At 42.8% G+C, this 17,473-nt stretch overlaps 1 protein-coding gene across 2 annotated transcripts in view; it reads left to right on the top strand.

Moving 5' to 3' along the window:
- Positions 1–17,232: 17,232 nt before the first annotated feature.
- Positions 17,233–17,473, top strand: part of Nt5dc1 (5'-nucleotidase domain containing 1) — a 110,523-nt gene continuing 110,282 nt past the window's right edge. For both annotated transcript variants that reach the window (XM_005073268.4, XM_021229075.2), the window contains exon 1: positions 17,233–17,427. In XM_005073268.4, coding sequence (XP_005073325.1) covers positions 17,335–17,427 — 93 coding nt within the window. In that variant the 5' untranslated portion in view covers positions 17,233–17,334. The remainder of the gene's footprint in view (positions 17,428–17,473) is intronic.

The following is a 17,473-nucleotide window of genomic DNA, read 5'->3' on the forward strand; positions in this document are numbered from 1 at the left end:
CTAAATAGAGAATTCTCAGTAGAGGAGGCTAAAATGGCCAAGAGACACTTAAGAAAGTGCTCAACATCCTTAGCCATCAGGGAAATGCAAATCAAAACAACTCTGAGATACCATCTTACTCCTGTCAGAATGGCTAAAATCAAAAACACCGAAGACAATTTATGCTGGAGAGGATGTGGAGAGAGAGGAACACTCCTCCACTGCTGGTGGGAGTGCCGACTCATACAGCCTCTTTGGAAATCAGTATGCAGATTCCTCAGGAAAATGGGAATTAATATACCACTAGACCCAGCAATTCCACTCTTAGGCATATATCCAAATGAGGCAAGTTCATACAACAAGGGCATCTGCTCCACTATGTTCATAGCAGCATTATTTGTAATAGCCAGAACCTGGAAGCAACCTAGATGCCCCTCAACTGAAGAGTGGATAGAGAAAATGTGGTACATTTACACAATGGAGTATTACTCAGCAGAAAAAAACAATGGAATCTTGAAATTCGCAGGGAAATGGATAGCACTGGAAGAAACCATCCTGAGTGAGGTAACCCAGTCGCAAAAAGACAAACATGGTATGTACTCACTCATATATGGATTTTAGACATGGATCAGGATAGTGCCAGTCTGCACTTCCACTGATAGAGAGTCTGGGAAACAGGAAAGAACCTAAAAGATATGCATATATGCATAGTACCCAAGAGAAGAGGATTGAGACAAGATCCCCTGAATGGATGGGGAACACGGCGAGGGGTGGGGGGAGTGGGACCTGGGAAGAAGAGAGGGGGTGAAGAGGAAGAGAGTTGGTCATGGGGGAACAGGAAGTTGAGAGGGTGGGGGTAGAATAGGGGGAAGAGGGAATCATATGATAGAATACAGATCAGGCACCAGAGCGACCTCGAGTAATCTAAAGGAATAACACCAATTGGCAAGCTAAGCAATAGTGGAGAGACCACCTCGAATGCCCATTCCTGATAATGAACTTGATGTCTATAACCATCCGGGAGCCTTCATCCTGTGACTGATGGAAGCAGAGGCAAACACACAATTAATCACTGAACTGAACCCAAGGAACCCAGTGACAGAGAGAGAGGAGTGATGAGCAAATTGGCAAAGAATGGGCTGGCAAAACCAGCAGAGACAGCTGATCTGAACAGGAGAGAGCTCTTGGACCCCAGAGCGACAGTGGGGAGGCCAGCATGGGACTGATCTGGACCCCCCAAATGTGAGTGACAGCGAGAAGGCCTGGGCAACCTATGGGGCCCTGAGCTGTGGATCAGTGTCTATCCCTGGTATACAAACAGTCTTCGTGTGCCTATAGCACAAAGAGGGATGCTGTCTCAGCCTGGACTCTTAGGGGAGTGCCTGGACCCTACCCAGAGTAAAATGACAGACTCTAGATATCCCCTTTGTGGAAGGATTTGGCAATAGGGTGGGAGGGTGGGGGAGAAGGGGAGTGCGGGAGGAGGGGGGGGGAGGGAACTGGGATTGACATGTAAAACAAGCTATTTAAAATTAAAATAAAAAATGATAATAAAAAAAGAGTGATGGGTTTTTTGTTGTTGTTGTTGTTTGTTTGTTTTCTGTTTCAGAATAGATTGGACTCTTAGAGTAGTAGAACAATCTTGAAAACTGTGTTGTTTAGCCAGCCTTAAATGCCACATATGAGGCATCTTAAAAACAAAACATATTTCTTTTGGTGGTTGTGGTAGGGGTACAGGGTTTTTCTCTGTAACAGCTCTAGCTGTCCTGAAACTTGCTCTGTAGACCAGGCACAGAGATTTTCCTGCCTCTGCCTTCCAAGTGCTGGGAGGCACCACTGCCAAGCCAACAAAACACGTTTCTAAGGATTCTGGATATTGGGAATCAAAGTGTCATTATGTTCTGTTTCTTGTGAGGCCAACTTAGCTGACAGTTGTCACTTGCCTTCTGTCTCCTTATTTAACTCTGTCTTCTTTCCTGCAGTGTCTTCAAGTGATCGTTTCCTGTTCATGCAAGTGCTCTTTATATGTCTGAATTTCATCTTATAAAGATTCCAACCAAATGGGGTTTGAGGTCAACCTCAGTCCCCATCTTAGCCTAACCACCTCCTCAAATGCATTCTCTTCAACTACAGTCACATTATGAACTCATAGAGGTTAAGTTTCCATCAAATAAAACGATTGCAGTTCATAATAAACACTAAAGCACATTTGATTTTAAATTCCAGACTTTGTAAAACAAAGTAAATTCTAAAAGTTTTTTCAGGGCTGACAAGATGACTAATCAGGTAAAGCACTTGCCAATCAAGCCTGGTGACCTGAGTTCAACCCCTGGAACCCAAGCAATGGCGCGACACTCATAGAGTTGTCCCCAAACCTCCACATGCATCCTGATACACACACACACACACACACACACACACACACACACACACACGCACACACACACACACACCACAAATAAAATACATAGGATCTGAAGAAATGTCTCATGCAGGAAAGAGTTAAGAGCACTTGCTGCTCTTCCAGAGGACCCAAGCTCAGTTCTTAGCACCCACATTTAACAGTTCACAACCACTTACGTATCTCCAGCTCCAGGGATCTGATGTCCCTTTTTTGTCTCCAAGGTCAGCTGCACTTACTTACATATACATACCCACACGAAGATACATACACAGACACATAATTAAAAATAAATCTTAAAAATTAAAAAAAACTTCTCTGCCAAAAACTTGATCATGAAATGGTCTGGAGTTGCCAGATTCAATAAATAATAGCACTGAATAATAATGTCAATTGAAAGCTCAAGAAAATAGCAGGTAATTTTTAGTATTAATTTGCCCTGTGGAATATTTGGGACAAGTAAACTTCGGAATGATACATTCGGTCTGGTAATATAGTCTTAGGGAAGCAGGCCAGAAAACACCAGTGAGCTTTTTGGTGAGTGCTACACTCTGCCTATACAAGGTTTCCCCACATGGGAAACAACACAGGAGCGTGGGAGCCCAGAGCAGGGAGAACTTAAACCTTAGGTGTTTTTGCAATCTAAAGAGGAGGTGGCTGTCCACAGTGCCCTGTGCCAAAAATAAAAGAACGTGACCTGGAGTCTTGGAGTGAACCTGCAGTAGCTGTCCTATCACAGAGTTCCCCTTCCTCCTTCTCTACCTCTGTGTTTTCAACACTGAGGACTTATACTAACTGTGGGGTAGACAGGTACCACACTTGACGGAGTGTGGCGTGGCGGGCCTGAAGTGCTCTCCTGAGTTGCATTAAACTTGGACTTTTTCCCCCCACAATACCATAATTAGAAGTGTTTTGTGTTTTACACAACAGGTATGGCCACAAATGATCAGGCTGGCCCACAGCAACAAATTATAGCCAGGGCATACACAGTTCAGTGGGGGCCATTTTCATAGATGACATTTACTTCTCCCAAAACTCAGTGGCAATATCTCATTAGCTCTCATGGAATTCAGAAGCCTTATGGCCTTGTCGGCAGCCAGAAGCAAAGAATTGTGAATTCACTGTCTGTTCAAAAGACCCTGACTTCACCTTAAGTTTATTGATATGTCTTTTCCAACTCTATTGCTAGTGAATCAAGATTCCACATTATGTTGTTAAAGTTGGTCACTTGAACCTACAAGAAAAACTTAATGTTTGCCTTTCAGTCAATTGCTTCATTCCTTTTGAATCACAGTTCTGTCTTTGAATGTTTTATCTCTCTCCTCAAGAAAGGCTCACTCACTTCATATTCTAAACATCACCATCAAAAGTAAGTACAAACACGAAAACATCAGTGAAATTTCTAAGTCAGCGTCTCTTTTTGTTGCAATACCAGAACCAGAGTCCCCAAGATAAAATGGTTTTTAATTAAGAAATGTAAAGATCTACAGAGCAAAAAGAAAATGGAAAATAGTCCCATGCAGAGCTACTGCCACCTGGGGGTCTTGTCTGGTATTGCAAGAGTGCTTTTTCTTAGCGGAATAGCTAGTATTAAGATGCCATTAAGATTAACCAGTTGTAAATGTGATCATTTTTTCTAAATAAAGTTTGTTAGTACAATTTAATCAAGCTATGTGTGGCAGAGAACATGTTGGTTATCTTAAGGAATATAAAATGTTGACAGTTCCAGTGCTTAAATAGGAGTACTGACTGAGAAAAAAGTACATTTTCAACTAACGAAAGAAAGACCATGTTCTTAAGAAAGAACCTGTTTTATACCTCTCAGTATAAAAGAATACTTACATAAATTATGTTTGCAATTTATATGTTAAGAGAACATTGTAAACTCATATGTGGTGACATATTTGTGATTTATTAAAGCTTGTCTGAGGATTCAGAAAGCAAAGTCAGTCACCAGCCACAGAAACCAGGCACACACCTTTAATCCCAGAAGCCAGAAGCTAGGAGGTGGTAGTACACACCTTTAATCCTAGGACTCAGGATTCAGAGGTAGATGGATGTCTCTAAGTCCAAGGTCACAAAGGGACACAAAAGACTGAATCCATCTAAAAGAATAACAGATCACACACCTTCCATCCCAGCACTAGAGGGGTATAAAAGGCAGGAGCAGGGTCTTCTGTGGTCAGTATCAGGCATTCATTCTCCAGCCACACTGAGGAGGGGTTGGAGTCTGAGGCTTGGTGAGGGCTCCTGGAGACAGGATCAGCCCATTTAGCCTGAGGTAGAGGTAAGAAGCTAGCCGCTAGCAGCTTTTGTGATATTCACCTTGGAGTCTGAACCCCAATGTCAGTCTCTGGGTTTTTTTTTTCTATGATACACTGATAAATGGTCATTTTTTTCTCTTTTCTTGTTTTTTTTAGATTTTTTAAAATTTAAATTAGAAACAAGGTTGCTTCACATGTCAATCCTAGCTCCCTCTCCCTCTCCTTCCCATGCCCTCCCAACAACCCCCCCATCCTCCTCCCCCAATCCACACTCCTTTCCCCAGGGAGGGTAACGCCCTCTGTGGAGGTGTCCATAGTCTGTCATTTCATCCAGCACAGGGCCTAGGCCCTCACCCAAGAACCCAGGCTGAGAGACCATCTCTCATTGTGGGATGGGCACCCAAAGTCCGTTTGTATGCCAGGGATAAATACTGATCTACTACCCAAGGCCCCATAGGCCTAGGCCTCCTCACTGACACCCACATTCAGGGGGTCGGCATCACTCCTATAATGGATTCCCAGCCATAGGTCTGGGGTTCAAGAGCCCCCCCTTGTTCAGGTGAGCTGTTTCTGTGGGTGAAACAAGCCCAGTCTTGACCCCTATACTCATCAATCCTCCCTTCCTGTCACTGGGCTCCTTGAGTTCAGTTCAGTGTTTAGCTGTGGGTATCTGCCTCTGATTCCATCAGTCATTGGTTGAAGATTCTGTTTCCCTGAATCTCTGGCAGTGGGATTGTAGGCTGGCACTCCCCTGATCCATGTCTGAAATCCATAAACAAGTGAATACATACCATGTTTCTCTTTTTGTTACTGGGTTATCTCACTCAGGATGGTTTCTTCCATTTAGCTGCAAATTTCAAGATTCCATTGTTTTTTTCCCCCACAGAATAGTACTCCATTGTGTAAATGTACCACATTTTCTCTATCTACTCTTCAGTTGAGGGGCATCTAGGTTGCTTCCAAGTTCTGGCTATTACAAATAATGCTGCTATGAATATAGTGGAACAGACATCCTTGTTGTATGAATGTGCATCTTTTGGGTATATGCCTAAGAGTGGAATTGCTGGATCTTGTGGTAGGCTCATTCCTATTTTCCTGAGGAATTTCCACACTGATTTCCAAAGTGGCTGTATAAATTAGCACTCCAACCAGCAGTGGAGGAGTGTTCCCCTTTCTGTACATCCTCTCCAGCATGGTGTTTTAGATTTCAGTCACTCTGACAAGAGTAAGATGGTATCTCAGACTTGTTTTAATTTTCAATTCCCTGATGGCTAGGGATATTGAGCACTTTTTAAAGTGTCTCTCAGCCATTTTAGACTCCTCTGTTGAGAATTCTCTATTTAGATCTGTACCCCACTTTTTAATTGAATCCTTTGGTGTTTTGGAGACTTGTTTCTTGAGTTCTTTGTAAATTTTGGAGATCAGCTCTCAGTCAGATGTGGGGTTAGTGAATATCTTTTCCCATTCTGTGGGCTGCCTTTTTGTCTGGTTGACTGTGTCCTTTGCCTCACAGAAGCTTCTCAGTTTCAGGAGGTCCCATTTATTAATTGTTGACCTCAGGGTCTGTGCTACTGGTCTTATGTTCAGAAAGCGGTCTCCTGTATTCATTCAAAGGTGCCTCCCACTTTCTCTTCTAAGAGGTTCAGTGTGACTGGATTTATGTTGAGGTCTTTGATCCATTTGGACATAAGTTTTGTGCATGGCGATAGACATGGATCTATCTGCATTCTTCTACATTCCCACATCCAGTTATGCCAGCACCATTTGTTGAAGATGCTTTATTTTTTCCATTGTATATTTTTAGCTTCTTTGTCGAAGATCAGATGTTCATACGTTAATGGGTTAATTCAATTCCATTGGCCTACCTGTCTATTTTTTGTGCTAATATAAAGCTGTTTTCAGTACCATAGCTCTATAATAGAGTTTGAAATCAGGAATGGTGATGCCTCCCAACGTTGCTTTGTTGAACAGGGTTGTTTTGTCTACTCTGGGTGTTTTGTCTTTCCATATAAAGTTGAGAATTGTTCTTTCAAGGTCTGTGAAGAATTGTGCTGGGATTTTAATGGGGGTTGCATTGAATCTGTAGATTGCTTTTGGCAAGATTGCCATTTTTACTATGTTGATCCTACCTATCCAAGAGCATGGGAGATCTTTCCATTTTTCTAGTGTCTTCTTTAATTCCTTTTTTAAAGACTCAAAGTTCTTGTCATACAGGTCTTTCACTTGTTTAGTTAGCATTACCCAAAGGTATTTTATGTTGTTTTGTTTGTGGCAATTGTAAAGGGTGATGTTTCTCTGATTTCTTTCTCAGCCCGTTTATCATCTGTATATAGTAGGGCTACTGATTTTCTTGAGTTGATCTTGTAGCCTGCCACTTTGCTGAAAGTATTTATCAGCTGTAGGAGTTCCCTGGGAGAGTTTTTCAGGTCATTTATGTAAACTATCATATCATCTGCAAATAGTGAAAGTTTGACCTCTTCCTTTCCAATTTGTATCCCTTTGATCTCCTTTTGTTGTCCTATTGCTCTAGCTAGAACTTCAAGTATAATATTGAAGAGGTATAGAGAGAATGGACAGCCCTGTCTTGCTCCTGATTTTAGAGGAGTCTCGTTGACTTTCTGTCCATTTAGTTTAATGTTAGCTGTTGGTTTGCTGTATATAGCTTTTATTATGTTTAGGTATGTTCCTGTTATCCCAGATCTCTTCAAGACCTTTATCATGAATGGGTGTTGGATTTTGTCAAAGGCTTTTTCTGCATCTAGTGAGATCATCATGTGATTTTTGTTTTTCAGCTTGTTTATATGGTGGATTACATTGACGGATTTTCATATGTTGAACCATCCCTGTATCCCTGGGATGAAATCTTCTTGATCATAGTGAATGATTGTTTTGATGTGTTCTTGGATCCAATTTGCCAGTATTTTATTGAGTATTTTTGCATCGATGTTCATGAGGGATATTGGTCTGAAGTTCTCTTTCTTAGTTGTGTATTTGTGTGTCTTGGGTATCATGTTTATTGAAGTCTCATAAAAAGAGTTTGGCAAAGACCCTTCTGCTTGTATTGTGGGATAATTTTAGAAGAATTGGTATAAGCTGTTCTTTGAATTTCTGGTAGAATTCTGCACTGAGACTGTCTGAACCTGGGATTTTTTTGGTTGGCAGACTTTTGATGACTGATTCTATTTCCTTAGAGGTTATAGGTCTATTTAAATGCTTATCTGTTCTTGATTTAATTCTGGCAAATTATATCTATCCAGAAAATTGTCCATTTCCTTTATATTTTCAAATTGTGTGGAGTACAGGTTTTCAAAGTATGACCTGATGATTCTCTGGATTTCCTCAGTGTCAGTTGATATGTGCCCCTTTTCATTTCTGATTTTGTTGATTTGCATGTTCACACTCTGTCGTTTCATAAGTTTGGATAAAGGTTTGTCTATCTTGTTGATTTTCTCAAAGAACCAACTCTTTGTTACATTGATTCTTTGTATTATTTCCCTAGTTTCTATTTTATTGGCTTCAGCCCTCAGTTTGATTTTTTCCTGGCATCTACTCCTCCTGAGTGAGTTTGCTTCTATAGGTTCTAGAGCTTTTAGCTGTGTTGTTAATTCTCCAGTGTAACTTTTCTCCAGTTTCTTCATGTGGGCACTTAGTTCTATGAACTTCCCTCTTAGCACTGCTTTCAAAGTGTCCCGTTTGGGTATGTTGTATCTTTATTCTCTTTTAATTCTAAGAAGTCTTTAACTTCTTTTTATATCTTCTTTGACCCAGGAATGGTGTAATTGTGCATTATTCAATTTCCATGTGTTTGTAGGTTTTCTGCCATTTGTGTTGTTGTTGAATTCTAATTTTAACGCATGGTGGTCTGATAAGATGCATGGAGTTATTCCAATATTTTTGTACCTGCTGAGGTTTGATATGTTGCCAAGTATGTGGTCGATTTTTGAGAAGGTTCCATGTGGCGCTGAGAAGAAGGTATATTCTTCTATATTTGGATGGAATCTTCTATAGATGTCTGTTAACCCCAATTGGGTCATAACGTCTATTAGTTCCTTTGCTTCTTTGTTAAGTTTCTGTCTGGTAGTCCTGTTTAGTAGTGAGAGTGGGGTATTGAAGTCTCCCACTGTATGTGTATGGAGCTTTATATGTGATTTGAGTTTTAGCAATGTTTCTTTTACGAACGTGGATGCCTTTGTATTTGGGGCATTGATGTTCAGAATTGAAACTTCATCTTGGTGGATTTCTCCTGTGATGAGTATGAAATGACCTCCTTCATCTCTTTTGATTGATTTGATTTTAAAGTCTAATTTGTTAGATATTTGGATTGCTATCCCTGCTTGCTTCTTGGGGCCATTTGATTGGAAAATCTTTTCCCAACCCTTAACTCTGAGTTAATGTCTGTCTTTGAGGCTGACGTGCGTTTCTTGTATGCAGCAGAAGGATGGGTTCTGTCTTTGAATCCATTCTGTTAGCCTGTGTCTTTTTATGGATGAGTTAAGATCATTAATATTAAGAGATATTAATAACCATTGATTGCTGATTCTTATTTGTTTTGGAACGGTTGTTGTTGGTGGAATTACATGTGGATTACCACACCTTTTTTTCATTTGGCTATTGGTAAGGTGGGATTATCTATTGCCTATGTTTTTCTGGTTGTAGTTAACTTCCTTGGGTTGGATTTTTCCTTCTAGAACTTCCTGTAGGGCTGGGTTAGTGGATATGTACTGTTTGAATCTGGTTTTGTCATGGAATATCTTGTTTTCTCCATCTATAGTGATTGAAAGCTTTGCTGGGTATAATAATCTGGGCTGGCATCCGTGGTCTCTTAGTGTTGGTAGAATATCTATTCAGGACCTTCCAGCTTTCAGCGTTTTCATGGAAAAGTCATGTGTAATTCTGATAGGTTTGCCTTTTTATGTTACTTGTCTTTTTTCCTTAGCTGCTCTAAATACTCTTTCTTTATTCTGTATGTTTGGGGTCTTGATTATTATGTGGTGAGGGGACTTTTTTGTGGTCCATTCTATTTAGTGTTCTGTAAGCTTCTTGTACCTTCATTGGCATGTCTTTCTTAAGGTTGGGAAAGTTTTCTTCTATGATTTTGTTGAATATTTTTTATGTCCCTTTGAGGTGTTTTTCTCCACCTTCTTCTATATGTGTTATTCTTAGGTTTGGTCTTTTCATGATGTCCCATATTTCCTGGATAGTTTGTGTTAGGGATTTGTTGGACTTAAGATTTTATTTGGTCGATAAATCTATTTCTCCAAGTGTATCTTCAACACTTGAGATACTCTCTTCCATCTTTTGTATTCGGTTGATTATGCTTGCAACTGTAGTACCTGGCCGATTGCCCAGCTTTTCTATTTCTAGCCTTCCTTCAGACTGTGTTTTTTTATTGTCTCTATCTATCAGTTTTCAACCCTTGCACTGTTTGAATTGTTTCTTGCAATATTTGCTTTGTCTTTTCTTCCATGTGTTGCATTTTTTGGATTTTTTGTTTGTTTTTGTCTTCCAGTTCTTGCATTTTTGGTTCGTTTTTTCTTTTATTTCTTTAAGCCATTTTCCTATATCCTCTTTGAGGGCCTCTATCATTTTCATGAAGTTGTTTTTTAGTTCATTCTCTTCTGCTTCATTTGCATTGGAATGTTCGAGTCTTGCTGGTATAGAGTCTCTAGAATCTGGTGCGGTGTCATGTTTGTTTTTCTGTTGCTGAGTGTATTTTTATATTGTCTCCTTCCTATCCTTCTTCTAGTAGGTGCAGAAAGATCCTCTTCCTGGCCTGGTGGTTAGGGGACCAGAGTTCCCTTTCGGTGGGTGCAATCAAGTCCAATATTCTCCTCTTCCTGGTCCTAATCCTGGTCCTGTGGGTGGAGAAGAAGACCAGGAATCTGGGGTACATAGGCTCCCACTGGGAGGGGAGACATAGTGGCAGTCTCCATGCACTGGAACACAGTCACAGAAACAGGCCCCAAATTGCCTTGTCCCCCCGTAGGTGGAGATGAAGACCAGGAAGCTGGGGTACATAGGCTCCTGCTGGAAGGGGAGGCTCAGTGGTGGTCCCCAGGCAGTCCCCAGGCACTCATAAATGGTCATTTTAATGAGTTGTTTCAAGATCTAAAACTTAAGCTAATTAATCCAAGCTATTATTTAGGTAAATACTGACAAGCCATAGACCACAATGGCCAAGTGATACTCTTATTATAAGGCCAGGTGAGGTGTGAGGCTTTAACTACAGGCCTGTAATTCCAGCAGTTAGGATCAGGCAGGAGGAATATTCATTTGAGATCAGCCTGGGCTACATAGCAAGACAGTGTCAGGAAGAGAGAGGAGGGGAAGGAGTAGTTATGATGAAATTCAACTCTAGTGTATCAGCAATATTACAAACTATTTGTATTTCTAAATTATTATGTAACTGTCATACAAAACTCAGTACATGGAATACTATTTGAAGTATCTAAATTTGTAAAAATCCTGACAAATGGCACAAAGTCCCTTCTTCTTATGGTTCTTTGAAATGGCAAACAATGCTCATTATACTAACACATCAATATCAATTAAAGACTGATGTCGTCATTGATGGTCTTAGTCTAGTTAGGCTGTCTTCAGAAAACTGCGTACTAGGAGGCTTCTAACAACAGACTATTGCCTCATGGTTCTGTAGGCAATGACTAAGACCATGGAGCCATAGGAGTTGGTTTCCACAGAAGCTTATCTCCTTGGCTTGCAGGCTAGTCCTTTCTTCTGGGCTTGAGCTCTCTGATGTCACTTCATATTATTGTAGGACAGTAAACCTATCTGATAAGGGACCCACCCTAATGAGCTTATGACCTTATTTAACAAAAATCGCCTCCTGATAAGGCCTGTCTCTAAATACCAGCTTGTTACAGGATATGGCTCCAATAAATGACTTGGAAGGGAAACAACTCACTCTATCACACTGTTATTCAACATGTTAATCAAAGAAACAAATTGTGTACGTGACAGTTAGTCTACATCAACAACATGACAGGATCAGAGGCCACCTAGGAGATGAACCTGTGATCTTATCTTCAGGCTGTTTCCAGAGAGGTTTAAATGGTATAGAAAACTCTTCCTGTATATGTATAGCACCACTCTTCCTGTATATGTATAGCACCACCCCATGGGTTATGGTCCTGGACAGAAAAAAAAGAAGAGCTACACGCTTTTTATTGATCTCTTTCTGCTTCTGTACTGCAGATGATATGTAACCAGCTACCTCACTGCTGCTATGCTCAGCCACCGTGGCTTTCCTGCTGTGATGGACTGCACCCCCAAGCTGTCAACCAAGATAAGTTGCTTGTATCACAGCAATGGCAGAATTACAGTATTTAAGCAGATTCAGCTTTTAGTTGACAACAGACAATCTGTGTTATTTGTATTGCAGTCTAATGCAGAAAAAGAAGACATACCTTTATCTACAACCAATATTCTTTTTAAACCAGAGCATTTATATTTAAGCTCGGTGTTCTGTAGGGGATGGAACAAAAGAAAGAAACCCGTTCTCAGAGGAGTCGAGATGAGGTTTGAGACAGTGGACAGCAAAAGGTGGGTGGGGCTCAAGAATACAACTGTCAATGAAAAAGTGGAGTAACTAGTAAAATCTCCACCAAGTGAAATAATATGGACAGCAGAACAAGGGCTCTCTGAGTAGGCATGAGGAATACGAGAAATAAAATGCTGGCTGACCAGCAAGGCTTGGATTGTTACTGGATTTCCGCTGAACATGTCAGAATATTCAGGGGTGATGGGGAAGTCCTGTGTATATGTCAATAAAGCACTGTTGGCCATTAGGGAAGCAAGATAGGTGGAACTAGGAGTCCAGGAGGACTCTGGGTAGGAGAAACACAGGGAGTCATCATGTAACCGACATAGGGGTGAGAAGTTCGGACACTTTTCTCCAGTAAGAGAAATACTTAGATTGGCAGTTACGGGGTAAATACTTAAGTCAGAGCTAGCCAGTAAGAAACAAGCAAGGCCAACAGCTTCATAATTAATACAGCATCTTGTGTGTTATTTGGGGACTACAACTTGGCAGAGCCCAGGCGACTAGTGGGGGAAAAACCAAAGCAGCTGGCAAGGAAAAGGCTTTACTCTACACAGGGGAATTTTTTGATGTTCTATTTTTATATTTATTTATTTTTATTATTTAAATTAGAAACAAGCTTGCCTCGAATGTCAATCCCAGGTCCCTCTTCCTCCCCTTCTCCCCTGCACCCCTACCAATTCCCCAACTCCCCCAACCCCCACTCCACTCCCCAGGGAGGGTGAGGACCTCCATGGGGATCTCCAGAGTCTGTCATTTCATTCACAGCAGGGCCTAGGCCATCCCCTAAGAGTCCAGGCTGAGAGAGCATCACTCAATGTGGGATGGGCACCCAAAGTCCATTTGTAGGCCAGGGATAAATACTGATCTACTGCCCAAGGCCATATAGGTTGCCTAGGCCTCTCAGCCATCGGTCTGGGATCCAAGAGCTCTCCCTTGTTCAGGTCAGCTGTCTCTGTGGTTTTACCAGCCTGGTCTTGACCTCTTTGTTCATCACTCCTCCCTCTCTACTGCTGGGGTCCAGGAGTTCATTTCAGTGTTTAGCTGTGGGTGTCTGCCTCTGCTTCCATCAGCCACTAGATGGAGGTTCCAGGATGGCATATAAAGTAGTCTCCAAGCTCACTATCAGGGAAAAGCATTTAAGGTAGCCTCTCCACTATTGCTTAGATTGTCAGTTGGTGTCATCCTTGTAGATCTCTGAAAATCTCACTAGTGCCAGATCTCTTCTCAAACCTATAATGACTCCCTCTATTATGGTATCTCTCATCCTGTTCTCCTCTATTCTTCCCCTGACTTAACCTTCCTGCTCCCCCATGTCCTCCTCTCCTCTCCTCTTCTCCCCCTCTCTTTTTCCCAGCTCCCTCTTACCTCTGCTAAGGAGATCCTGTCACATTCCCCATGCATATCTGTCTTAGGGTTCTCCCTGTTTCCCAGACTCTCTGGCAGTGGGATTGCATGCTGGCACTCCCCTGATCCATGTCTAAAATCCATATATGAGAGAGTACATGCCATGTTTGTCTTTTTGTGACTGGGTTACCTCACTCAGGATGGTTTCTTCTAGTGCCATCCATTTGCCTGCAAATTTCAAGATTCCATTGTGGTTTTTTTTCTCACTGAGTAGTGTGTAAATGTACCACATTTTCTCTATCCACTCTTCAGTTGAGGGGCATGTAGGTTGCTTCCAAGTTCTGGCTATTACAAATAATGCTGCTATGAATATAGTGGAACAGACATCCTTGTTGTATGAATGTGCATCTTTTGGGTATATGCCTAAGAGTGGAATTGCTGGGTCTTGTGGTAGACTGATTCCCATTTTCCTGAGGAATCTCCATACTGATTTCCAAAGTGGCTGTATGAGTTGGCACTCCCACCAGCAGTGGAGGAGTGTTCCTTTCTCCACATCCTCTCCAGCATAAGCTGTCATTGGTGTTTTTTATTTTAGCCATTCTGACAGGAGTAAGATGGTATCTCAGAGTTATTTTGATTTGCATTTCCCTTGGCTAAGGATGTTGAGCACTTTCTTAGGTGCCTAACAGCCATTTTAGACTCCTCTATTGAGAATTCTTTATTTAGTTCTGTACCCCACTTTTTAATTGTATCCTTTAACTTCTGCTAAGTCATCAAGATGCCAATCTTTTTAAAAATGTTATTTTGGTTTTTTTAAAAGTAATCTTTTCTCACTTACATACCAATTCCAGTTCCCACTCCCTCTCCTCCTCTGACTCTCCTCTCCTTCCCCACACCCCACCCCATCTGCTCCTCACAGGTGAGGCTTCCCATAGGGAGTCAAGGAAGTCTGGCACATCTCTTTGAGGCAGGACCAAGGCCCTCCCCCTATATCTAGGTTGAGCAAGGTATGCCTCCAAAGAGAATGGGCTCCAAAAAGCCAGTTCAAGCACTAGGGATAAATCCTGTTCCTGTTTCCAAGTCACAAACTGCCCAAGTTACAGAACTGTCACTCACATTCAGAGGCCCTGTTTGGTCCTATGCAGGTTCCCCAGCTCCTACTCTGGAGACAGTGTGCTCCCACTAGTTCAGGTCAGCTGTCTCTGTGGGTATCCCCAAAATGGTTTTGAACCCTTCACTCATATTGTCTCTCCTCCCTCTCTTTGACTGGATTCTCTGCATCTGCTTCCATCAGTTTCTGGGTGAATGTTTTATGATGATAATTCAGGTAGTCATCAATCTGAGTCCAGGGTAAGGCCAGGTCAGGCACCCTCTCCACTATTGCTTAAAGTCTTAGTTGGGGTTATCTTTGTAGATTCCCGGGAATTTCCTTGGTGCCAGGAAGAAACCAATCTTTTAACAGTCCTAGCCACGAGTGCTGTGGCACACTGACCACAGGGAGAGAATCTCTAAGTGCATGTTAACACGGACACACACACACACACACACACACACACACACAGTCTCTTCTAAGGAGACATGCAGCCTTCAAGTTTATACTAAAATGGAAGTCAGATTTGGTAAACCTTCCTTCCATTGAAGATTTGGAGAAGCATATGGAGGTCTGTGCTTCCAGTAGTAACTCATGACGGAAGGTTTGTTGATAAGAACAAGGAATAGAAACTAGTTCAGTGAGGACCTCAAAAGACTTTTGTCCCTGGCCCTATGTAAACATAAAAGGTCTTTGGTTCTGTAGCAGACAGAGGCCAGGAGTTCAGGAATGCACAAGAGGCCCCTGGCGCAGGTCTGCCATCTCTCTGTACTCTCCAGATGAGCACCATTGCCCGGATGCTGTAAATGATGGCGTGGCTGGAACTGAGGAGCACCTGAACAGGTCGAGGGTGGGCCGAATGAATGGAGCGACTTGTCTTCCAGGTCTCCTCTACCCCCCCCCACCCCCACCCCCAGTCCTATGAAAATTCCACAGACTAGCAGTTTGGCGGTGCTCCATCCCTGGGACCTGCTCCAGCGGCATGGGAGCTCTGCCTTCCCCCTTTCCCTAAACTCCCACCTAGAATAAAACTCCTTCCTAAACCTGCCCTCCCATCTCCTGTCTCTGAATTTGACAGACAAGAACCCAGAGCTGTGGATTCAGTAGAAGTGTTGCTTGACTGTGACCGTGTAGCACCCTAACTCCTGAGTTAAAGCTCACCTGACGCTAGGATGCCTCTGTCCTACTCAAGGACCCCAATCCACACTTTTCCTGTGTGGGTGTGATACAAAACAATCCCCCCCTTTCTTCACAAGACAGTAAAGATTGGAGGGTCTCAGTGGTCCTTATGCTCTTACTTGTGAGCTGCTAGAGTTTCTACAGGATTTTATCCTGTTCCTAATCCAGAGTTGTTTGAGGCTTATTATGGCAGAAAGGTTAATAATTCGTTTTCAAATGAGTCTACTAGGTGTCACAAGCATCTTAACCAACTGCACTGTCTATTGAAGTACATTAATCCCTCGACTGGTCTAGTCACCTCCTAAGAGTATCTGTGGTGGTCAAATGTAATTCTCAAGCGGTGGTATCATCATGTCATATAGATTGTTCTCTCATTAGACAAAACATTCTCTTAAATTTAGAGCAACAGTAAAAAGATAATAGACATGTGTTTTCTCTTTTAAATGAAGGGCTGTGAGGTAGAGATCTTAATATACTAGTTTTTTTCATACACAGAGGCTGGAAGAGCTAAATGTCTCTGGCATGATTTGTCCCAACTGGATTAGCTTTTCTCCATCTAAAGTCTAAAATATATATGCACACACACACACACACACACACACACACACACACACACACACAGTTCCTAATCGAACAAATCATCACTTAGATCATTCTGTGCTTCCTGCTTGCAGGAGGTTGTGTTGTGTAGAGTACCCCATTCATAACAAGGTTTTTGATGTCTTCATAGAAAAGTTCAACTAAAAGCAGGGTCATCACATAACCACCAGCTTTAGTGTCGTTTGGCAAGGTGGTTCTTGATAATGTCTAATATATTTCCTAACGCATTACAAGTGATGAAATGATGCAAGGTGTGCCTTTCACAAGAAATAGAGTTAAAAAGTTGTTGGCTGGACACAGGAAGACAAACGTAGACAAAAAAAAAAAGCAAAAAGCAAAACTACTAAGCTATATGCTCAAGGCAGTTATTTATTTGTGCATATTTATTTGTCCATCTCACTCTATTCCACAGTCAAGAATAAAGGATGAGGTTTCACTAGTTTCGCTTAGTTGTGTGGCACCTGAAAGACCATTGGGGGCTGCGACTAGTTCTGAGTAACCTTAAGCAAGCGACATTTGCTCGCAGGGTCCTAGGCGGACATCAGCTCCCCCTCCTCCCGCCCTCCACCCCGTGCAGTGGTGGCTCCACCGCAAAGGCCAGAAACAAGTCTGGAAGGCCACCAACAGGATCTTGCAAATTGCTGCGTTCAGGGAGTGGGGCGGGCCGCGGGAGGGGCGGGGCCTGTGGCGGTGGGTTGCAGCCTTCGGACCGCGGGCGTTCAGGCCCCGCCCCACTCGACCGGCCCCGCCCTTCCATGGCACGCCCCACCCATCTAGCGGGGGCTACGTCCAGTCAGACCCCGCCCACCCCGCTCTGCCCCGCCTCCTCCCTGCGAGCCTGGCTTGTCGGGTCTTGGTAATTCCTGCCCGCACGCTGTACCCGCCTTCCGGTCTCGGCACCCTCCGCTGCGCAGCCATGGCTCAGCACTTCTCCCTGGCCGCCTGTGACGTGGTGGGCTTCGACCTTGACCACACGCTGTGCCGCTATAACCTGCCCGAGAGCGCCCGGGTGAGTGGCGCGGGTAGCACCAGGCGCACGGCCTCCAGGGCGGCTG

Source organism: Mesocricetus auratus, unplaced genomic scaffold (genome assembly GCF_017639785.1).
Source record: "Mesocricetus auratus isolate SY011 unplaced genomic scaffold, BCM_Maur_2.0 Super-Scaffold_100018, whole genome shotgun sequence".
Lineage (NCBI taxonomy): Eukaryota > Metazoa > Chordata > Mammalia > Rodentia > Cricetidae > Mesocricetus > Mesocricetus auratus.